The 24232-nt window shown below is 48.5% G+C and overlaps 1 protein-coding gene across 9 annotated transcripts in view; it reads right to left on the bottom strand.

The window, feature by feature from the left end:
* MICAL2 (microtubule associated monooxygenase, calponin and LIM domain containing 2) overlaps positions 1–24232 on the bottom strand; it is a 224182-nt gene that overhangs the window by 53416 nt on the left and 146534 nt on the right. For all 9 annotated transcript variants that reach the window (XM_068555431.1, XM_068555426.1, XM_068555425.1 and 6 more), the window contains 5 exons: positions 19084–19264; positions 17440–17627; positions 12414–12488; positions 7581–7705; positions 5010–6360 (listed from right to left, as the gene is read on the bottom strand). In XM_068555431.1, coding sequence (XP_068411532.1) covers positions 5010–6360; positions 7581–7705; positions 12414–12488; positions 17440–17627; positions 19084–19264 — 1920 coding nt within the window. The remainder of the gene's footprint in view (positions 1–5009; positions 6361–7580; positions 7706–12413; positions 12489–17439; positions 17628–19083; positions 19265–24232) is intronic.

Raw genomic sequence — 24232 nt, 5'->3', positions numbered from 1 at the left:
CCATACCCTAAGCACAGGAGTGAGATCCACCATATTCACATTCCACCATACTCAAGAGGACGAGAGTACACAGGGCAAGAACATGGGAGGCAGGCAGCATGGGGTCCTCTCAGAATTTTGCCTACCACAAGACTGAATGATTCAAATTTATAAAGTCAAAAAATTGCAAAAGTATTCTAAGATGACACAAGTCAGATGGTAAGCACTTTTGTTGGGTGACACATATATTTGGGAAGAAGCATGAGGGGGCTTCTGAATGCTGGTAGTGTTCTATATCTTGATCTCCAAGGTGATCACACAAATGTGCACTTTGCAAAAATTCATCAGTTTTGTACTTAATATTTGTGTATGTATTTTATACTGCAATAAATAATTTACACAAAAATTTTAAAAGAGAGGTTCTCAGGGTGCTTTGTTTAATTACATAGAGGAGCAATAATTAGCATTAAAATTGTTGGTATAAAATTGGCACTGGTAAGTGCTTGAAGTCAGTTTATGCCCCCAAGTAAGAGACTCTGAGAAGTTTATGTTTATCAATAATCTACCTGGCAAGGTGTGTTGTAAAAATGAGAAAAATTAAATTTCAGCTGGCTCTTTATTCAAGTGATCATAAATCTGAGGTATTTCCATTTGAATAAATTTTGAAAGTTTCTCACTCTCCATTTCAATACTGTTTTCTCTCTCCACTGCATGGAAGTGTGCAGCAAGTTAAGTGTAAAGTGAGCTGTGTGTGTGTGTGTGTGTGTGTGTATGTGTGTGTGTGTGTATTTGTGATTGGTAGGCTGGGCAAGGGCAGGGAAATACAAGGAAACTAATGGGCCTGATCTGATAGGGTAGGTAAAATCTTTACATTCTTAGGATACTGACTTAAGAACACCTCAGAAACACAAAGCTCTTCTATGCGATGGGTCCAGGCACTATTTTCAGAGCTGGTCAGCTTTAACCTAACTCCATTCTGCACTCCCATTCTGTTCCAAGCTAAGGAAGTCACATCATTTCCTAATGAATATAAATGAATGTAGCCCTCCATGAAAAATAAATCAGGAAAACACATTTACTCCAACTTATTCTAATCAGCACATACAGAAGTCATATAAATATGATGTAAGTAAACTAAAGGCTAATCTCACTATGAATTTGATGCAAAAATCTTAAATAAAATATCAGCAAACAGAATAGAAAAGTATATTAAATAATAAGACACCATGACTGAGTGGTATTTATTTCAGCAATACAAGGATGGTTCAGTATCAGTGAATCCACTACATAATTCATACTATTAATTAAACTATGGAGCAAAAATCAGGCAGTCATCTCAAATTGTGCTGACATTTAATAAAATTCAACATCCATTCATGATTTAAAATACTTTTAATAAAATAGGACTAGATGGCTATTTTCTCAAAACATATCTGGGTCAACCCAGAAGCCAGCACCATGCTTAAATGGGAAAACATTGAATGAGATGCATTCTCATTAATGTTCAGAATATAATATAGAAACCATTATCACTACCTTAATATTGTTCTGGAGATTGTGGAAAACAAAGAAACTAGGAAACAAAATAAGTTAGTGCTACACAACTTAAAAACAAGAGGTAAAATTATCATTATTTGTAGATGTTATGACTGTATATTTGGGGAGGACCTAGGAGAAGTCACTGAAAAGCATTTACAAGCAAAGAGAATTCAGTAAAAATGGATGGGTCAAAAATTACTATACAGAAATCAATAAATTTCATATACACAATAGTAGGAGGATAAAATGGAAAATGTTTATAACAGCAACAAAAACGAACATATCTAGTAATAAACTTAACAATAAATATGCAAGATCTATATGATGTAAAGTTTAGAATAGTCCAGAGGGTCACAAAAAAAGATAAGGGCAAATGGAAAGGCAATTCATATCATAAGGTTGTAAATTCTCACCGAGTTAGTTTGTAAACTTAATCCCATAAAAGTACTCACAGGATTCTGGGGGTACATAGGCAAGCTAATGCTCAGTCCACATAGAATATCAAAGAAGCAAGAGGAGCCAGGAAAGTTTTGAAAGAGAAGATCAATAATGAAATACTCTTCCTACCAGATGGTAAAATACAGAATTTTTAAAGTATATAAATATATAAAGGAAAATAATCAAAACAGTGTGGAACTGATACATAACAGACAACTCAATAGAATATAATAGATGGTGTGGAAATCAGTCCAAGTACAGGAATCTGATATATGATAAAGATGTCATCTCACATAAGAGAAGAAATGATGAATATTCACTAAATTATTTTAGGATAACCAAAGAGACATCTAAAAAAAGAAGGTTGGATCCATAGCTCACATTTTATACTAGGGTAGTTTCTTGATATAAACATATAAATGTAAAAAAATAAGAAATTTGTCCATAAACTTAGAAAAAGTTCTTTCTGAATTATATTGTACAAAGCCCAGAAGCCATAAAATGGAAAATTGCTACAACTATTATATAAAATTAAAATTTTATGTGGCAAAAATCACCGTAAACAAAGTTAAACACAAACAAGAAGCTGGAAAAAGTATTTGTAATTTATATCACAAGATAAAAGCTAAGTTTCCCTTTTACAGAGTCCCTACATATTATCAAGAAAAATACCAACAACCCAACAGAAAACTAGATAAAGACAGAAACAACAGTACACAGAAAAGGAAATACAAATGACTCTTCAATGGATGAAAAGATGCTCAATCTCTAATCAGGCTGGTAAAGATTTTTTTTAAAAGTTGGGTAGCGCACTGCAAGTGTAGAAATAGCACTCTCCTACTTTGCTGCTGGGGAGGGTGAACCAGCACCACTTTGATGGAGGACAATTTGGCAATACCTATCAAAATTCTCAATTCACATGGACTTTGTTCCAGCATTTCCACTTCTAGGAATTTATCTTAGAGGTAAATTCACACATATGCCAAATGGCCCGAGTTCTTCATTAGTGTAGCACTGTTTGCAATAACAAAATTTTGAAATACTTAAGCTTTCCATCACAGGGGACTGACTGGCTACATAAATTATGGTACATCTACACAATGGAATACCATGGAGCTATGAAATGAAGGAGAAAGTTCTGTATGTACTAATACAGAATGATCTCCAAAATAAAATTAAAAGTTCAAAAAAAGTATGTACAATACGCTAGCATGCTATTATTTGTTCAAAAAAGAAAGAATATGATATGTAAATTTTCTCATATATTCATAAATTTTGTCTGGAAGAATGCCCAAGAACCTGATAATAGTATCTGTCATCAGGGATAGGACCTGGACGGCTCAGGGACAGACAGGGACAGGGAAGGGAGATACGACTATTCATTTTGTGCCTTTTGTACCCTTTTATTTTGAGCCATGTGAATGTATTATCTATCAAAAAACGCACAGCACCATTAAACTTTATGATGTAATAAAAAGGGTGTAGTTATACTTCAGCCTGTTCATGCTTATCCTTAATTGGCTGAAAATAAAGTCTCTTGTTAATCTGCGTAGCTTTTTGATTAAAGCACCAAAAGAGAGAAATAATTTTTTGCTTAAAAACTGAAGTTCCAAAACAAAAGTTAAATTTTTTTTAAAGTTTAAAGAAATAAAGAAAAAGTTCTCACCAATAGGGATGGTAGAATCAGTTTGTTTAAAGCAATCAAACAAATAGCAACAACAAAAAAGAAATTATGTAAGTGTTTACACTGTCTCCAAGGATATGAGAGATTACATTACTTTTTAAAAATATTTCCTGGGACTTCCCTGGTGGTTCAGTGGTTAAGAATCCGCCTGCCAATGCAGGGGACACGGGTTCGAGCCCTGGTCTGGGAAGATCCCACATGCCGCGGAGCAACTAAGCCCGTGCGCCACAGCTACTGAGCCCGCGAGCCACAACCACTGAAGCCCGTGCGCCTAGAGGCCGTGCTCTGCAGCAAGAGAAGCCACCGCAATGAGAAGCCCCTGCACCGCAACTAGAGAAAGCCTGCGCGCAGCAACAAAAACCCAACCTAACCAAAAATAAATAAATAAATAAATAAAATTTTAAAAAAATTTCCTTATTGTTGAATTATTCTGATCTGTTGATATATTAATTAATTTTATAATTTGAAAAATTATAATCAGATTTAAATATCAAAAAGCCTTAGGTCCCACTGGTAGCCAAATATACATAAATGTGTTCAACTTAGTAATAAAAAAATACAAGTTTAAGAGAGACACCATTTTCCTGACTAGTAAAATAGCAACACTGAAAAAATATGATACTTAATGCAGGTGACAGTGTAGTGAAAAGGGTACTCTCATTAATGGTGAAATATAAACTGGTACCTTCCCCTTGTTTTAATTGAAATTTACAACACACAGTTGTAAGAAATAACACAGAAAGAACCTATATAGTCTTTACCCGTACAATTCTCTTTTAAAAAACAACTTGTCAGTATCAGTTAAGAATCTTAAAAAACTCACACTTTTCAACTAGTAATTCCATTTCTTAGAACCTATCCTAAAAAAATATAATTCAAAGGAGAGAAAAAGCTATATGCATAAAAATGTTCATTCAATACCATATATAAAATATAAATATATTCATATATATGTGTTAAATGATAAGAAAATAGTTCATTAAATAATAACATAAACACTAGACAGAATATTCTACAGCCATTAGATCACATTTATGTAGACTATGAGGTAATTGGCTTAACCCCTATGCTATAATGTTGACTTAAAAGATATAAACTTTTATGTATAATAGTGAAAAATATTCATATGGTCAATGAGTGAGAAAGCAGTGGAATTATGGTTGATTCTTTGTCTCTTCCAAAACTTTCTAGAACGTAATTTCAAATTTAACTTTTTCAGATTATTTTCAAATTTTCTAAATTCAAGTTTTCCTACTTTTGTCAGAATTTAATTTGAGAAGCAAAAAGAGATGAAAGATGCCTGCTTGTTAATCCAATAACTAATTGCCCAGCATGAACGGTAGACTTTTGTTAGGAAAGAGCCACTTACTTGCATCTTTCTCTGGAGAAGGAGGAGGGACCCCCTGCCCCAGACAGGTGCTCTTGACCAGCTGCACCAGCTTCTCTGGGGGCTGGGCATTGCCCATGGGTGGCACCTTCCCCTTGGGGCTGCTGAAGAGGTCTTGCAGGTCCTTTCTTGGTCTGGATTCTTGGAGGAAACTCTCAAAAGATTTGTCTTTGAGTCTGAGGGAGGAAAAGAGTGAGGTCTTTTTCTTGGGATCCCTGGAAGCATCTGGGACGGTCTCTTGCAAACTCACTTTCTCCAGGAGGGTGGGGACATCTTCGATCTTGCTGCAGGGTGGGGACACGAGTGCAGGAAACGTCTTGGATGACTGGTTGGGCAAACTGTGGGTGCGGAGGGCAGGGTCAGGAGGGCTTGGGGCTGACGGCTGGGCAGCCTTGGCGGCTGGGGGGCCCAGGGAGAAAAAGGCTGCGGCCCTGCTCGCTATGTCTCTCTTGGGGGACGGCTGGTCCCAGTCTTTACTGGAGCTGCTTTTCCGAAGGCTGAATGAGCGAGTGCAAGCGTGGGGTGGGCTGGTGGGCAAAGTCTTTGACTCTGGCTTGGCCCAGGCCTTTCTCCCACTGTCGGAATTGGGGAGGAGCGGCTCCAGGGACCTCCGGATGGCGTTGGCTATGAGCCGCAGCGGGGACTTGGGTGGGGCCACGCTTTGTTCCCTGGGAGTCCGTTCAGCTGGGGTCCCCATCTTCTCCTGAGCCTCTCTCTGGGCTGGTAAGGTCTCTCTCACTGCCTGAGGGAGCAGCAAGGGGCGGACTGGTTTCAGCACACCTCCTCCTCGGCCATTCTCGGTGCTTTTCTGGGAAAGTCGCACCCTGGCTTCCAGGCGCGAGCTCTCAGGGTTGGAGTCATTCCAATCTAGCAACCTAGTCTTCTGCTCCCGAGTGAGAACCAGCTTCTTTAAGCCCGACTTCTTCTCCTCTGCCAGCTCTGACCTCCCCTCCTCTCCCCTCCTGGGTCTGGTAGTCCCTTCTCCAGGGTCCTCTCCAGCCCTGGGAGACAGCTGTTGGTCTGGAGAGCACCTGTCCTTCCCTCCAATGGAGTGTGGGCCTCTGTGGATGCTTCTGGTACCCACAGGAGGGGCCTCTGCTTCCTGACTCCCATCAGAAGCCATCTCTGTGGGGCCGGATGGGCTCGAGCTTTCGAGGCCGTCTCCACCAGGCCTCACCAGACAGTATTCTGTCCGCTCCACCACCTGGCCATGAGGGATATGCAGGGGGATTTCCTTGGGTGGTCCTTGGGTTCTGGCTTGCCTCAGAAAGATTGGGGTGGAAGGACTGAAATGACCTCTCGAGACCCGCGAAGGAGGGTTGCAAACTGTCACCTGGAAGGGATGGGCAAAAAATAGCGATGATTTTTAGAAGTTCCCAGCATTTATTTATATGAGGAACACACAGCTCAGTCTATAGCCCCCTCCCTTCCTCTCTCCAGATCTCAGATACCCAAAATCAAAAAGAATTCTGCCTAAGATGATTTCAGAGGGTCACTCTTCCTTCTAAGTGGCTGCCTTGGGATGGGCTGGAATGGGCCCAGAGCCCCCATATCACTGACCGAAGTCTTTCCTGGGCCTTAGATTAGGTGAGTAGGAAGCCAGAAAGGAAAGCAAAATCACTGACAAGCTCCTGGGCCAGTGAGGGGAGGGCTGGCCTGGTCCCTGTGGGTGGCCAGGCACATAAGGAAGCTCAGCCATGGTCCCTACTAAAGGGCACATTCCACCCATAGGTATGTTCCTCCAACAACCAAGAAACCAAGGCTTCTTCTTTGGAGACCATTAAGGTAAGGAGAGACAGCTACTCTTCTGGCTTGGAGCTGTGGTGGCAGGATAGCCTTTAGGATCTTCCAGTGACCCTTCAAAACCTGACTCATGCCTCTCACCACTGAGAAAGCAGCCATTTCTAGCATGCAGGAGCTTGGCCCTTGGCAAAGGGAGAATATAGCAGACTTGAGAAGGAGTGACTGTGCCCTGCCAAGAGCTCTGGTCATGGGAGCTTCACAAGAGTATGTACTTTTCTGTCTTAGATATTCTACTTCCCAGAGCCTAGAACAAGGTCTGGCCGGTAATAGAGGCTTGATAAACCCATATTGAAGGAAAGAGTCCAATCATGACTGTCTCGGTGATGCCATTTTCTATTCAAGGTGGACGTTGCTTCCAAGGCTCTCAGCTGCTACCAAAGGCACCCTGCATTCTGTGCCTGCCATCCTACAGCTGCCAGCTCCTCAACACCCTCTGTGAGGCCCTCAAGGGCAGAGCACAAGCCCTAGCATCTCTGCATCCCACAGTCCAGCTCAGGTTCCATGCCCTATAAAGTCTGCCGAGTGAGCAGGTGGCTGTGCCCTCAGTGGCTGAGAAGGAGCAGGGTGCACTTTCGTGAAAAGGACAAGGGAAGAGGCGTGGGGTGGACTCTTGACAGAGCATCCCTCTCGCCCTGGCTGTGCACTTGGGGTGACCTAAGGGTGCTAGGAATCCAGAGCTCAGTGTGGAAGTGGGAGGAGTATAGGCAGCTCGTCGTCCTCACACCTGTGCAGGGCCCTGAGGGCGCTTACCTGAGGCGGGGAGGAACTATCCAGAGCGTGCGGGACACCAGCTGAAGAAGAAGATGGCAGAGAAGGCAAAGGAGAAGCTTCCTTTGGAGGCGACATAGGTCTTTTGTTGTTCACTGGTGTCATATCTACCGAGGAAAGAACATGCTCTCCGTTACAGAGTTCTAGTTTCCTTATTTTATCATGAAAAGACGAGGTTTTCAGGGAAGCTCCTCTCTGTAGAGTCAGAGGGAGGAAGATGCCGGAGACGGATGCAGAGGCCCCGGAGCCGACTGCTTGGGACTTGGAAGAACAGGCGTAGAAGTGTCAGGCTCCTGCGGGGGAAGTAGGTCGCAGGACGAAAAGCCCAAGAACCACTGTGTCTCCCACACACGTGAGAATGTCCCGGAGAGTTGGAACACGGGTCTCCAGGGTGTTTCTGGGAAACGGACATCTACCTTTAAGGTTTGCCCTAGAGCCATCTCGGTGGGGAGCTGGGGCTGCATTAAATCACTTAGTCAATAAACCACCTGAGGCCTCTTCCCATAAGATGCATGCTGGACCATTCGCCATGGGCACAGACAGGAGAGGCAGTCACTGCCAAGGAAACGGGTTCTTCCTCCCACATGTGTATCACGGGGCTCTCAGACGAGATGGTTAGTTTGAGATTTTAAGAGAACACAAGGGAGGGAGGTTATAATGAGTATCAGATCATTTGAAGCATATGGAGTGGGGTTCGTGCCAAGCTCCTGTTGGTCAGCGAACAATTGAGAGCCAGTGCATGTGCTGTCCTTCTCGACAGGAGAAAGGAGTGTGGCCGGGGCCGAGGACGAGCCTCATTCTGAGCTGTGGGAGCTGAACCCAATTAGTCTAGTTACAGCAGAATTCCGACAGATGTCGCCTATAAGATCAATCTCATTCCCTCTCTCATGAGTGCACACACACATGTGCGCACACAGACCCCCTAGTAACCTTAATCTAAACTCTCGAGCATTTTGTTTCCCTCTTGGACCATTTCAATAATAGGTCCTCAAAGGGATTCAGGAGACACCATCCTCACTTCCAGATTTGCCCACTCAATGTCTGACCCTTCAGCCCAGCCAGCTCTCCTGTTAGCCCTCCCGGCACATAAAGCCTGTTCCACAGAGACTTCCCAGGACCACTGTCTCTAACTACCCGCTCCTGTCAGACTTCCTGCTTCTGGCTGCTCAGCTGACCCATTTCCATTTCCCTCCAAGGTGTCCAGCCTTCAGATTTCAGCTTGTTTCTAAACACAAGCCCCTGGCCTCAGTTTCCCCAAAGCTTTGGCTGAGAGGTTCCTCCTCTGGGACCCACCCAGGCCAGGCTAAGCCCAGGCCTCACTCCAAGAGGAGTTCCTTCCAGACCCGTGTGCACAGCGGAGTCACACAGGGGGTTGTCAGTACTCCGTCCTGCTTTCCTCTTACAAATGCAAGCACGTTAGAGCGTGCATCCCAGGCCTGGGCTCTGAAAAGCTGGCCACACACACCATCAGCAAGCTCCCCAAGGGAAGCGCTCCAGGGGAAAAGGTAACTTGGGGGAACAGATCTGAGGGCGGGAGGAAGGAGCTGCTGGGGACAAAGGCCACTGGCTGCCAGGAGCTGACACTGGGGGGGTGGGGGTGGGGAGCGGCTGGCCGGCCTGCCTGTCACCCGAACCCCCTTCTCAGCCCCCAATTAGATGGTTCGAGCCTAAAAAGGCAAAAGTTGTGAGTCAATTGTTGCCTTGCTTCCTGTCCTCAGCTTGCCAAATTCCTGCTGAATTCCTTCTCCTCCTCTTCCTCGCCTCCTCATTCTCCTCTCTCTGCCACCTCCTGAATCAAACTCCTGAACTTGTCCCAAAGTCCCCTCAGCTCCACAGACTGCCTTTTTGTTCCCCCGAGGAGCGATCCGGGAACCCTCCGACACAGAGCCAGGACACCTTGGGAGCCAAGCTGATAGGAAAGCCTTGGGGTTCTCAAGGTCATGACCTGGGAGCTGCCCCCCTCTTCTGTGTCTACTCCCCAACCCCATCCAGCAAGTGGGATCTCTCTCCACACATGATCCTCAAGACTGTCTTCAGGATAGAAATTGGGGGCAGGGGGCTTGAGGAGATGGGGGAAGCAAAACACCTGCCATTCAAGCCACTGCCTGGGAGGTGGGCAGTGCCTAGGAACGGAAGGGGAGGCCAGAGCCCAGCTGACAGGTGATGGGAAATCTCACCCACCTGAGGCCTTTGGTTTCCCTCAGAGGATGGTAAAGGGGAGCCTGGGACCCCACCCCTTTCCCACCCACACCAGCCGCCTGACACAGTGCGTTACGTAACCCCTCAGTTTCCTCATCTGAAAAATGGGAACACTAGTGCTGTTTCATGGGGAAGCTAAAGAAATAAAATGGGATAAAAAGAGGTGCCCAGTGCAAAGCACAAAGTAAACGCCACATGCTAGCTAAATATTAATTCCATCCCCTTCCCTTCCTCCCATGCACATGAGTGGTGTCCAATAAAGGCACTGCTGAACCGCTGACCTGTTCCGGCGGGGTAGGAGGGGCTGCACATCCATCCTGGCCAGGATTTCTCTAACTCACGGCCCAGAGGCTTGGTTCTCATTGACCAACTCAGGTCCTTCTCGCCCTTTCTTGTTTTGCTTGAAACCTCAGCATGGTCCAGCCAGGTCTGCCCTGCCCTCTGCAGGAGCCTCAGTCCTGGGTGCCACCGGCCCTTCCAGTCCCATTGTGCAAAGGAGGTTGATGAACAGATCAGGGTCTGGATCTCAGCTCCTCCCATATCCCTCCTGGGTCAGCTGCCTCTTCTCTGGGCCCTCTGGCAATGGAGGCCTTTCCCTTGATCCTAGAGGTCGTTCTGGTGAGTATGGTCAGCTGGGTGAGGGCGCTAAGGGCAGGCACGAAGCCCCCTCCATCCTCTTGCCTGGGGCTGGGGCCAGAGCCAGCCTTAACAGGGCAGTGAAGGAATAGAGGAGATGGTGTGCCCCAAGCTCTGCTCCCTCCCACAGGACCAGCCTTGCCCAGTGGGTTTCCTTTTGGGCAAAATGAAGATGACCAAAAAGATGGCTCTGAGGATTTTCACAAAGGCTGGGATTCCAGGGTGCAGCTCCCCAGAATTTGGAGCTTAAGCAATACTCAAATCCTCCCAAAGTCTTGGAACGCCCTCTAGGGGCTGCAGCCTGCTCAGGTCTAACCCATGTTCCCTATTTGTTCCTGCACTGAGTTCAACTCGGTTCAGCCGGCTTGGTCCCTGGTTCTTTAGTCCGTTCATTCGTTCGTTCGTTCATTCATTCATTCATCCACTTATTCATTCATTCTGCAAGCAAGCAAGGACCGGGAGCCTCTTCTGCACCAGGCCCATGCTAGGCACTAAGCCCATAGAAATGATTCAAACTCAAGGCCTGCCCTCAAACCAGCTTTTACATGCACTTGAGAACCCACGCCTGATACTCCTGGGATAACTAAAGACACAGCTGAGAAACCACGCCGCTGGTTAGCAGTCGCCTCTCTCCTGTGCCTCCTCCAGCACCCACACCCTGCTGTGAGGGTCCCCCGCCAGACTCCCTGCTCTCACCCCAGATCAGGAACTTCTTGAGGGCGGGGCCGGGCCCCTCGCACTGGTGGCACTCAGTAAAGTCGGCTGGAAGCGCTGGATGGAATCTGCACCCAAATGGACCCATCCATAGAAGCAGAATTCCCGTGACTGGGGAGGGGCCGAGGTGGGGAGTAAATGAGACGCGTGGGAAAGGCCTGCCCCAGGCCTTCGGTAAACGGTGATTCCCTCCTTCCCCTCGCCTTCGCTGCCTGGGACCCCAAAATGGTTCAAGAGTCATTTTAGGTTGTCCCCAGGTCCAGTGGCCGACTCAGGTGTGCCCTGGTCCTGTTCCAGAAGTGCCCATCGTCCCAGCCTGGCCCGAGTCAAAGGGGCCGCAGGTCTATGGGTTGCAGAGAATGACTCACTGGCCACGAGTCAGCGTTGACTCAGAAGGCAGGAGTCAACTAAATTAGCACGCTATTCCATCTCCAGTGTTTCTTTTAAGAAGCCTTCATCTAACCCCAGGTTTTCCTGGGTCCACCTCTCCTACAGCAAGGTCAGGAGAGGGAGCATGGGGGCCGGAGGAGGTAGAAGGCAGCGATGGACTTGGGATCAGATGCAGAGCCCCTGCCCCCTCTCAGGATTGGAGAGGGAATCTCTGCTCTGTAACTGGGGCAGCGCCAGGAACACGCTGGCCCTGGGACGCTGCGCAACCGGGCACGCGGTCACTGCGCCCCCTAGTGGGATCCCACTGCCTTGGCACCCGCCGCGGGCCCTGGTCCTCACCCACCTGCTCTTCCCTGGGATGCGGGACCACAACCTGCTCGGAAAAAGGAGCAGGGCAGTGTGTATTTGTGCATTTGTGTATGTGTGTGTGTGCGTGTGTGTGTGTGTGTGTGTGTGTCTTTGGATTCCTTCACTGCTTTGCCCACTACTGCACGAAATCAAGCTGATGCCCCCAGCCCAACTCCAGTGCACTGAATCAAAACGTATGGAGCCCTCAGGCCTCAGTTTCCTCATCTGTGTTTCAAGAAGATTGGAGCGGATGGCTGCTCAGGTCCCTTTCAAGTGCAATTGTAGAGTTCTAAGGCCCTGTGACTCCTGAGTGGGGAGCTGGGGAGGCGGAAGAAAACGTAGCAAATCCCTTGGAAAGTGCTTCCTCTAGAGAGCAGTGGAAATCATCAAACAGTACATTTCTTTCCTTGCCCCTCTCATCCAGGAGGCCAGTTCAGAGAGGACATGTGAGGAGTGAGAACAGCTGCCCCTGGGAATTAACCAGACAGCTCCTGCCCCCTCCCACCCCCCAGGGAGCTCATGACTCACTCGACTGGAATTTTCTTCTCCCGCTCTGGCATTTGCTGGGAGTTGGAAACTGGAAGCTGTTGGCCCTCTGCAGAACTGTGGTGGGAAAAAGAAAGAGGGAGAGAAGATGGGGAGGGAGGAAGAGTCTGTTAAACGGGTAGGATAAACAGGGAGTTTTTTCTTATGGCTCAGTTACCAAAGGTTAGTAGACTAATTGTCATAACTGACTGAGCCCCTTCCTCTCCTCAGACGGAAACTCCCTGTCCCTATAACACACACTTCCAACTTCTCATTCATTCGCTCATCAAATTGTTTTGAGACCCTGCTATGGGCCAGGTACTGCCCTCTTTCAGAAAATATCTCAAATTATGAGTTATCATTCTAACTCACCCATTGTTAATAAGCATGTGTGCATACATGTTTATATGCATACATGTATATACATATGTCCGTATATACACAAGCATATATGACACGTTTATTTTAAGCAGAGCAGCTCTTTGGGGCTGAAGTCTCACATCAACGCCCCAAATGTGTCATAGATGAACCAGAGCTGCTCTCACTGAAGCCTGGAAGCTGCGGAAAGCGCCACCTTCTCTCTACCTTACCCCCAGAGCTCCCAAAACCCTTTGGGAACCAGTTTTAACTGAACCCCTGGACACTCCATGGCCACAACCCCTCCTCTTGGCCTGCTTCCGATGGAAACACATTTGCAGGATGCCGTGGGCTGCGTTATGAAGACCCTTTGCCCAGCTGGGCCTTGAGAATCAGCTGAGCAAAATGAACATCACAGGCAGAAGAAATGGGTCTTAGCCATTTGGGGCCTACGAGTGGGCAGTGGGATGTAAATGTACCCCATTCCCACACTGGGCCCTCAGACTTGGCCTCAGGCTCCAGGTCTCTGTGGTGGTTCCATCACGGCCGGAGAGAAAGACGGGGCAAGGCACACCTGAATGGCTCCCACATGTGGGACCAGGAGGTGTGGAAGGACAGGAAGCCCGCAGGACTGATGTGGGCGTGGAGAGTGGGTGGGGAAGCTTTGAACACAGCTGGCCCAGCCCGCCCTCTGTCTGCAGGAAGTCCTAGATTCCACTCCCCGCCAGGGCCCATAGCTGCTGTCAGCCCTCACCAGCCAGGCTGTGAAGCACAGGCCTCTACCCGACCTGGGGGCTTTCTTTCCTCAGCAGGAGATCTTTCATCTCCATAGCTCCTTGGCTCCCCTCCCTCCCTTGTCAATTTGGAGAGCTTCGCTCCTGCTGTGTCTGGTCTGGCGGTTCCCCGTCCCACAGGTCTGCTGTCATCATCAAGCTCATGGGTTTGAGGGGGAGAAGCCTATGTGGATAGGTGAGGGTGCCATCTCCCTGTCTCCCCACTGCAGAATGAACAGTCTATGTACAGTGCAGAGCCACTTCCCCCTGACAAGTGCAGGTCATGGATGTTTTACATAAGGAACAAGCACAGCTGATTCCTGCAGACCAGAGTTAACCTCTTCATCACCTAATGGAGAAATTACTCAAGAAACACAGAAGAGTGCCAAAAGCTCTTATTGCTTCTCCTTGGCTCTTAACTTTGTGGAATGGGACTTGTTAGAAATGGTTAAAATTCATGAGAGGTTTTCCATCACTGGTGTTTATAGGGCATCCAAGCACACATTTTTACCACAATAGGAATAGAGTGGGTGGTCATGATTTGATCCAGTAATTTTGAGCAGAGTAAAGCAGGGCTGTTCCCTTCTTTTTAGTTTATAGTATATTTATTTAATGTGTTTATATTTATTTTAAGGGACTACTTTTGGAGATCTTAGTGTATGACCCTCTGCAAAAGGAGTAAGAGGGTAAGTATTGTGACATAGGGTGCTGATGACATCATTTTATTGTCACACACTAACAATAAATGTCCTCCGTAGGCCATTGGACCATCCTGTTATCAAATTATTGCCAGAAAAAAAATGGATAAATACCGATTTTTCTAAATCAGAATAATCTGAGGGCAGATTTCTCTCCTAACTGTAACTGGTTTATGTCCAAGAACCCAGTGCACGAGACCAATTCGTTCAGTTGTTTAGGCATGCATTTTATGACTAATGCATCCAAGCAGGCCTCTAGGAAGCTGCTCTTCTGCGATTCCCAAAGCGCAGGACGTGGCCCTCCTGCCTGGAGGCATCTGGGGTGCTTCCATAAACGCAGATACTGGTCCCTACTCTAGACCCAAGGCATCTGAATCTCTGAAGGAGGGAACCTAGGAATCTGCCTCTTAAGCAGGATTTTTAGGAACCACTAAACTAGGTGTTTTAGGGGAGCATTACTGAGCATTTTCTATGGCCTCTATTACACAGGGCTCAGTTTCTGTTTTAAACCATCATGGTGGGCATGCTCTATGCTAAAGAACTTTGAGGAGGGGATAGGTTCCTTGATGAGCTGCGGCAGTCCCGGAGTCTTTTCAAAGGTGGTAAAACATATATAATATAAAAATCACCATTTTAACCACCTTTAAGTATAGAGTTGAATGGCATTAAGTACATTCACGTTGTTGTGTAAACATTAATTCCATCCATCTCCGGAACTTTTTCTTCATCCCACTGAAACTCTGTCCCCATTAAACAATAATCCCCATCCACCCTCTTCCCCCAGCCCCTAGTTACCACTTTTCTATACTTTCTGCTTCTGTGACTTTGACTATTCTGGGTGCCTCATAGAAGTGGGATCATACAATACTTGTCCTGGCTTAAGTTCACTTAGCATAATAACTTCAAGTTTCATCCATGTTGTAGCATGTGTCACAACTTCATTCCTTTTTAATGCTGAATAACATTCCATTGTGTGGATATAGCACAATTTGTTTATCCATTCACCTGTTGATGGACATTTGGGTCATTTTTCCTTTCGGTAATTGTGAAAAATGCTGTTATGAGCATGGTGTACAAACCAGGAATCTTTTTAAAGCAACATCCTGGTCTTTTTCGGCATGCCCTCGGCTAACCTCCGAGACATTAATCCAGGTGAAAATAGTGATTAACAAAGCTCCATGACACCCACAACATGATGTCAACCCTACATTATCTGGTAAAGTGATGGGACTCACCACAACCGGCAACACGAAACACAGAGCTTAGACTATGCCAGCGATTGTAACCTTACAGTGTGGTCTGCTTGGCAGTGATGGAAATCGTGATGGATAAAGACAAAACCAACAGAAGATTGCTTGAAAGTCGTGAGGTCTATTCACTTCTCTGTCTGCTATGTTTCTTATTCTGGAATTAAACTGGACTGTCAAACAAAATGCTTTGGCCACACTGCCTTGATCTCTCCCCCTAACCCCATCCTCCTGGGAGAAGTGCTCTAGCTGAGTCATGTTTTGCTGTCATGCTCTCACCTGCCAGCAAAGGATGCTGCAAGAAACAGCCTTGGGAAAACTATGGTTGCATTTTCTGCAGACCCCATTGTTCAAGACACGATCAAACACATCTCTCAATACCATCTATTTGACATGAGCTGGAAAATTTCCATAGGGTGAAGCATTAGGAAAAGTGGTACCGGCTCTGAGACCTGCTGCAAACCAATGTATTTTTTTCCTTGTGAACAGTCAGAAGTAATTGTCTGTTTCCATTTGAACTCTGGCTGCCAGAAAACTCAGAATCAAATTTATGATTCCACTAGAGCAATTGTTTAGGATCATGGTCTGCCTCTCTGAGGTCTATACCTCCTAAACTGGTTTTCCCTTTCATGTATATATCTTTAGGCTTTATCTTGAGGCGTTATCTTTTATATATATAGACACGCAATTTTGTTTTATGTCTTTCTTGTAAGTTGCCTAAAATCCTCTGACAATTGAGGAGAAAGGAGAAATGGAGGGAAGGGATGAAAGGTGGGCAGTCTTCGTATCTATAAATGAGGAGGCTGGAGCCCAGGGTGATGGAGAGGCCAGCAGTCGCCAAGACTCTGTCCACTGCCTGTGCTAAGCCTTTCTGGACAGCACCACAAATGGTACTTAGCAAATGTGTTGTAATGACAATTTGTCCTTTTTAAAAACAGCTCACATGAGAGGGTAAATCCAGAGTTTACAGGATTCTGGCCCCAGCCCTGGTCTTCCTGTGAAACCATCACTCGTAAGAACATTTCTAGGTTCATGTGGAAGTTCTGCTCTCGGCCACCAGAGGGAAGCGCAGGACAAGTAGAGCTGTGGCTTTCCCCAGGCAGCTAAGGCCATTGGTCCTGATGATGGCAAGTTGCTATTAGCCTGTTTCTTCCCACCCACAGGTCACTAGTTGCCCTTGCCTGAATCAAAACATTCAGCTCAAGGCCCTTTATTAAAACAAGCTGGAATGCTAAAGACAACGACTTCTTTGGGTGTGGTGCATCCAGCACTGGGCCACACCACTTACTAAGCTGTGTGAGTCCTTGGGAAAACACTCAGTCCGTTTGAACACCTGTAAAATGCGCTTCATGCTACTTACCTCACATGGTCATCCTGAGGATGAAATGGGGCCACGTACAGGGAAAGCCCTGGCCGATACAGGTACTCAGTGATAGGGCATTTGTTATAGCGCATTCCACAAGCCGCAGGCACTGGTAGTGGGCCCCGTGCTGCCCCCTGGTGGCCCCAGAGAAACTGTGCTGCTCAGAGACGTGTGTGGTCCAACAGCAGCTGAGCCCACCTCCTCTTCCCTCACGGGCTACGGAATGCCAGAGGGGCCCTCAGGGGATATTCACAGAGGACGCTGCTTCAGGAAAGAGGGTCCTGGGGCCCCCTGATCTCTGCCTGTGACACGTAGCCAGCCAGCCCCCTCCGCCTCCTTCCCACTTGAGATTCCAAAGCTGCCCATGGAGAGGGAGGCTGGGCCCGGGTCCAGTCCCCTCACCCCCACTTGTACCCCGGCCCCCAAAGTTCCCAGCTCCACTGCCTCTGAGTCTGAGGGCCAGGCCTACTGTCACGTGGCCCTCCATGAGGAAAAACCGTCCATGGGGGTCCCCGTCCCCCCTTCCACCCCCGTGTCCCAGGATCACGCAAGCCCGTCTGTCTGTCTCGCCCAGGCAGGCCCTCTGCTCACCATGCACAGCTTCAGGCTCCTCGGGGCCACGTGGAGAGATTGCTCTGGGCAGGGTCTCCCTCAGGGAGCTGTGCTGGGCGAGGCGCTTCAGGAGGGCTGAGGGTCGGGACTCCAGTCGCCGGGGTCTTTCGTCCCAGGGCTCTGCTCTGGAGGCCTCACTGCCACCACAGTCCGCCTCTTCGTCCGAGCTGGAAGGAGGAAGGAAAGAGCGGGTGAGCGAGGAGGCCTGCCATCCCGGCCGCACCGTGCCCTGCCTGTCACTGCCCTCCAGCAGGCAAAGGGGTTCTAGGGCAAGGGCCGTGGGTTAGTTACCTCTATGCCTGGCACCCAGCCTCTGGCTATGTTATGGGCTGACCTGTGTCCCCCCCCCCCCCAATTCACATGAAGTCCTAATGCCTAGTACCTCAGAATGTGACTGCTTTGAGAAACAGGGTCTTTAAAGAGGTAATTAGATTAAAATAAGGTCATTAGGGTGGGCGCTAATCCATTCTGACTGGTGTCCTTACAATTTTCCTTACAAGGAAATTTAGACACAGGCATACGTAAAAGGAAAATGCCACATAAACGGGAAGACCGCCATCTACAAGCTGAGGAGAGGGGCCTGGAACAGAATCTTCCCTCATGGTCCTCAGAAGGAACCAACCCTGCTGACACCTTGATCTTGAACTTCCAGAACTGTGAGAAAAATAAGTCTCTGTTGTTTAAGCCACCCGTCTGTGGTTCTTCATGGCAGCCCTAGCACGTGAATGCAGGCAAGTTCAGATCAGAGCAGGTGAAAGAGGCCCAGAGATGTACAATGAAGTATTCATGTGAAGGCTGGTCCTCTCATCTTCACCGTCCCCGAGCAGGACTCCTAAGCTCTCTGGGGTAAAATGAGCTCATCATTAGGACCTGGGCCTAAAACATCAGGCATTTAAATACTGCTTGCTTCCCTTGGGAATAGATGAGGGAATGGAAAAGACTACAGAAAAGAATGGGTGGGGGGATAAATAACCATCAGGAATTCAGGTGGTGTGGGAGTGGAAGCAGGGTGTCCTAGGTAGTGGGGACAGCACAGCACAGTCCTGGGGTGGGGAAGCACAAAACCTATTGGCTAGTGACATTTTCATGAATATATATATATATTTTCTCTCTCTCTCTTTCTCTCTCTCTCTGTCCAGCATGCTTCTTTGTGTGAGGGCACTGCCCCTTGTCCATCTGTGGGCTTTGGTGGACCATCTGTCCATCAGCCTGCCCAAGCCTGCCAGTCACAACAGCAGCCCGGTCCAGTTCATCGATTAGCCCCAATGCAATGTGAGTAGTACCCGTTGGAGCCCAACCTTGCAATCTTGATATGCGGACATGAATCTATGGATGTAGGCTGAGGCCCCCAGCAGCCAAGAGTTCCACATATGGGCCTCTCCGTGGATGGTTGTAAATCCAACATATTCGCCTTTGTTACTTAAGCTTCTTTGGGTTTTTCTACACCCTTGACATGTTAATTCTTCGATCCTGACAACTCCCTATGGATTATCCCATCTTACAGATGGGGAAATGGAGGCACAGGGAGGTCATACTGCAAGTGAGTGGGGATAAGACCAGCTCCCGAATGCTGTCCCCTTGCCCAACCCATCCTGCCCCCATCCTGCAGCAGCACGAACGTACCTGCTGTTGTCACTGGTGACCAGGACACGCACAGCCAGCACGTCCTGCCCAACCACTTCCTCCCCGGGGCTGATCCTCACTGAGGTCCACTCAGAGGGCAGGCGGGAGGCGGCTCCACCAGCCACATCCCCATGTTCGAGCTGCGGGACACTCTTGGGCTTCTTGGGGGAGGTTGGCTCATCTGTTGAGAGGAGAAGAGGGTCTAGAGAGATGGTGGGAATGGACCGCCCCATAGGGCGCCTGCCCTTCCTCCAGAGGCTTGGGTGGACACTCTTAAGATGGACCTCATCCACCGTGCCATCACTGGATCCCCATCACTTAGCCCACCAGACACCCCAGCATTTAGAGCACATGACTTGTGTGCAGGGCACAAACGTATACACTGTCCGACTTAAGAGTAGAGGAGGGTCTGAAATGTCCATAGGTCCCACCCCAGGTCTACCAGCCTCTGCATTGCTGTTATCAGAATCACAATGTCCAATGTGTCGCTAAACCCAGTGGTAACTTCTCATTTCTCATCTTACTTGACACACCAGCAGCCTCTGACCCCGCTGATCACTCCTTCCTTCTAGAAACAGCTCTTCTCTCAGCTTCCAGGACAGCACAGCCTGGCTCCCTCCTCCCCACTGGCTACCTCCTTCTCTCTTTGTTTCTTTCACTGGTTGCCCCCGCCCCACACCGTGACCTCTCAGCACTGGAAGGTCCCAGGACTGTCTTTGAACCTCTTCTCTTCTCATCTACAGTCACGTCCTTGATGATCTCATCTGGTTTCAGCCTTAAATAACCCTAGACAACAATGACTCACACATGTCTCTCTCCAGCCTGGACATTCCCCTGAATCTAGATGCGTATACGCCACTGCTTACTTGGCATCTCCAGGTGGATATCCCGTAGACACATCACGCTCATGCCCATGGAATTCTCCATCTCTGCCTCTCCCCAAGCCTGCCTCCCGCATGGCCTTCCCATCTTGGTAAATGGCAACTTGGGCCTTCAGGTTGCTCCAGGCAACACTTCAGTGTTATCCTTGACTCCTTTTGTTCTTTCACTCTTCACTCAAGCTATCAGCAAATCCAGTTGGCTCTACCTTGAAAATACGTCAGGAATCCAGGCACCTGTCACCACCTCCTCTGCTGTCACCCTGGCCCCAGCCACCATCGTCTCTTGTCTGGGTTACAGACACGGCCTCTACTGGTCTCCCTGCTTTCCCTCTGGCCATGCCCCACCCCTCAGTCTATTCTCAACACAGCTGCCGAGTGTCTGTTAACATGGAAGTCAGATCACGCCACCCCGTCACAATCCTCCAGGGCCCCTGTGACCTCATCTCCCAGTGCTGCCCCCGGCTCTCTGCTCCGACCACGTGACCCCTGTGCTGTCCCTCCGCACTCAGCACGCACCCCATCTCAGCCCCGGCTCAGAGGCTCTTGCCTCTTCCTTGGAGACACTGCCCCCAGAGAGCAGGGCTCGCTCACCCACCTCCCTCAAACCTTTGGCCAACTGTTGCCTTCTCAAGGAGGTGACCCTGACCATCCTCCTCAAACTGCAACCCACACCCTCAGCGCTTTCCTTTCCTCTTTATTTTTATTCATAGCACATCGCACCTTCTAATAAACTATACACTTTTCCCATTTATTTTGTTTGTTATTTCTCTCCCATGCCTAGAATAAAAGCAGTGATTTTCGCCTCTTTCATTTCTTGCTAGAATGGTGCCTGGTGAAGAAGAGTAGATGCTCAATAATAAATACCTGTTAAATGAATCAATGAATCAATGAATGAATAAAGCAGCAAGACAGGCAGCCCAAGTCCCAGATCCCTCTTGGCCACTAACTGGCTCCGCGACCCCCTCTCTGGTCGCAGTGGGGTAGGAGTCCTTTCTCCTCTCTAAGGCTGACATTGCACTTGAACTTGGCTCCTCCTACACCGGCCCCACCCCCAACTAAGGACCATTATCTCCTCTTCCCTGTGTCATTAATTCTTTGTCTACTGGACCTTTTCCATCAGTATTAACATATGCTGAAACCTCTCCAGTTTTAAGAAGACCATTTTTAATCCCAGTTCCCACCTCCCCCCACTCCCCAGCCAACTCTTCTTCCTCCTTCCCAGCCAATCTTCTGGGAAGAGTTTGCTGCTCTCAATTTCTCCACTTCCTCACCTCCCATCACTCACTCCTCAATCCCCTATAATCCTGCCTATGCCTCCACTACCCGAACTGCCCCCAACAAAGTCCCTAGTGCCCTCCTTGTTGTTGCTAAATCCAATTCACAAGGCTTTGGGGTCCTCCTGCAGCTCTTGCCCTCTGAGCCCTCCCTGCTCCCAGGGACACTTACTCTCCCTGCCTAGCTGGCCGTTCCATCTCAGCCATCCCAACTTCTAGCCAACCCTTAAGTCCTGGGTTCTTCATGCTTCTACCTGGGCCCTCTCACTTTTTTCACCTCACACACTCTTTCTGGGAGATGTTATCTACTCTTTATTTATCATCTGCAAAGGTAATCGAGAAATTTTGATTTTTATGTGCAATGCCTCACATTTTAAAATACTGTACAGGTCCAACGAAACACGTCTACAACCAGATGCAGCCAGTGGTTTGCCAGTTTGCAAGCCCTGGTACAGTGCATGCTTGCTGTGAGGACATGTATGCACCCTTTTGCATTGGTGTGGCTGTGGACGGAGGAGGAGCATCTGGGGAGCAGGTATTATAATTGGATGCTTGACTGTGTAGTTATAATAATAGTAGCAGCTTACTTTTATTGAGTACTTTTATCAAGGATTGTTTAAAAGTGTTTAACATGTAATAAGTCTGTTGAATTTCACACAAGCTTCTAAGAAAAGTAGTATTATCCCCATTTTGCTGTGGAGAAAACAGGTGAACAGAGAGGTTAAGACACCAGCACTCGGTCGGACATTTCATCAAAGGACGGGGACCAGTCTGTATGTCTGTGAGCACAACAAAGCCACAAACGGACAGCAATGCATCTGGCCATTCTTCTGGGAGTTTGGACTGGAATACGTCCCCAGTTCTTCACTTCCTCCCCATAACAGAGTTGTGGTTTGTCCTATGACCTTGCATTCCTTCCCACTGGAGTAGATGGGGTGAGCTTCCCTGCTCAGTTGACATGAGGCTTGGCCGTGAGACTTGCTTTGACCAGTGGAAATCAGTGGGTGTGACATGAGCAGCGGCTTTCAATGGCCTTGCTGTTTGGCTAGTCCACTCACACTCCTGCTCGTTGGCCATGAGAAGAGCTCATCCCAGATGGCTGCTGCCCCTTCAGCAGCCTAGGTCCCTGACTGTGGGCACATGGAACAGATCTGGAGCCAACCTACGGTCTAGCCGATCCCATGAGAGCCCAGGTCACCCTTACACCTGCAGCCCGAAGCAGAGCCACTCAGCCAACCCATAGACACCATGAGCAAGAAAAATGATGTTACAAGCTACTAAGATTTGGGAGGCTTGTTACACAGAATTACTGTAGCAGAGACCCGGCTCTATACCTGGTTTATATCTGAGTATAGGTGTACGTGCCTGTGAGCTCTGTGCACAGATACTTATAGGATCAACAGAAGCTACTGTGCCCTCCTCTGATCCAGGCTTGTGCTGGGGATTTGGAGATAAATCAGCCATGGGTCTCCTTCTGCCTTCAAGGGTCTCTTTCTGCCCCACAGGGGAAAGAAGGTCTGTTCACAAATATCTGCATTAGAAGGTAGAACACAAAGACTGAGGCCAAGACGAAGTGGGAGGGGAGGGAGATCTGACTTCCATGCAATAAAGACTTTGGGTAGAAGGCACCGTTTTAATGGGGTTTGCGGATGAGTAGGATTTGAAGGGAGAGGTGGCAGACCCCTGGGCACAAGAGCAAAGTGGGAAAGCACTGCCAACTGCATGGGAATGGAAAATAAGTCCATGCGGCTGGAGGGCAAAAGGGTACAGAAAGCGGAAAACCAGTGGGAAACTGGCCAAACCGGTGGGAAATGATTGCTTTGACATCAAACCTGGAAGGGCCTTGAATGGCGAAATGGAGGGTAGGTTTTGCTCTGGGAGCGACCAGTGAAGGGCTGGAAGCTGGGGGTTGGCATTATCAGATTTGCCTCTCAGAAAGACGGTTCTGCTTGCAGAGTGGAAGGCAGACGGGAGGGCCCACAAGGAGGAGAGAGGGCGACCGTGAGGAGGCAGCTGTGATAACGGGAAGAGACCTATCAGCTGAGCACGCGCAGTGGAGAAGAGGGGAGAGGGAGTGGAGAGCAGCCTGGCCGGACGGGCAGCTGCAGGCAGTGGAGGTGAGCTGTGCAGCTCCACCGAATTCTCCTTAAGAGCACAGATAACTTCAGGCAAAGTCTAGGACAAAGAGCAGCCGGGCCTGGGGGAGGCGGCACAGGTGAGCACGCCCAGAGCTCTTACCTGCAGCTGGTCACAGACCCATGGCCCCTGTACCTCAGGGACCAGCCCAAACCCGCAAGGAACACCCCAGGTCTGCTTTCCTCCTTCCCCCTCTCTCCTAGAGAGTTTTGACTTTGCCAGCAGGGCTGAGGGACGTACCAGGGTAAGGGCTCAGCTGGCTCCCTGGGCTTCTGGAGGGGTGGGGATGTGGCTGAATGATGATCCCTCAGTGCAGCAGGGTCAGGGCCAGCGCCTCTGACAGTGGAGCCTGGATATCAGTGGAGGGGAGAGGGGCACCTGGAGGTGTAGACTTTGTGGAAAAGAAGCTGGTGCTTCCTCCGGTCACCACCTCGCCCAGGCAAAAAGTCCCCAAGGAGGACATGTTCCTCCCCTCCTTCTGCCCCCACAAGGCCCAGGGCATGGGCTACTGCTGGGTCTCAGGTCCACTGCTGCCCCCCAGGAGGAAATTTCTTCACTCAGACTTCTACCTCCAGACACTGCCTTCCCCTGAGGATCCCTGGCCACATGCACAGACCCATAGTGGCAGTTCTAGTGGTACTAGTACTAGTAACGGAAGTAATCTAAAGGCAATAACGCAAGCAGCCCCAACTCGTCCTCCGGGGCCCACGTGTCTCTTTAGCAGTTTGCACTCATCTTCTCTAACATCCCCCCCAATCCTGAAAGGACAGAATGACCGTCTTCATTGTGTGAGTGGGAGGACGTGGAGTCAGACAGTAACTCGGCCAGGGCCGCCCCGAGAGTGAGCCGCATCGGCCA

Source organism: Eschrichtius robustus, chromosome 11 (genome assembly GCF_028021215.1).
Source record: "Eschrichtius robustus isolate mEscRob2 chromosome 11, mEscRob2.pri, whole genome shotgun sequence".
Lineage (NCBI taxonomy): Eukaryota > Metazoa > Chordata > Mammalia > Artiodactyla > Eschrichtiidae > Eschrichtius > Eschrichtius robustus.
The sequence above is the reverse complement of the archived record's forward strand: the minus strand, read 5'-3'. Positions and strand labels throughout refer to the sequence as shown.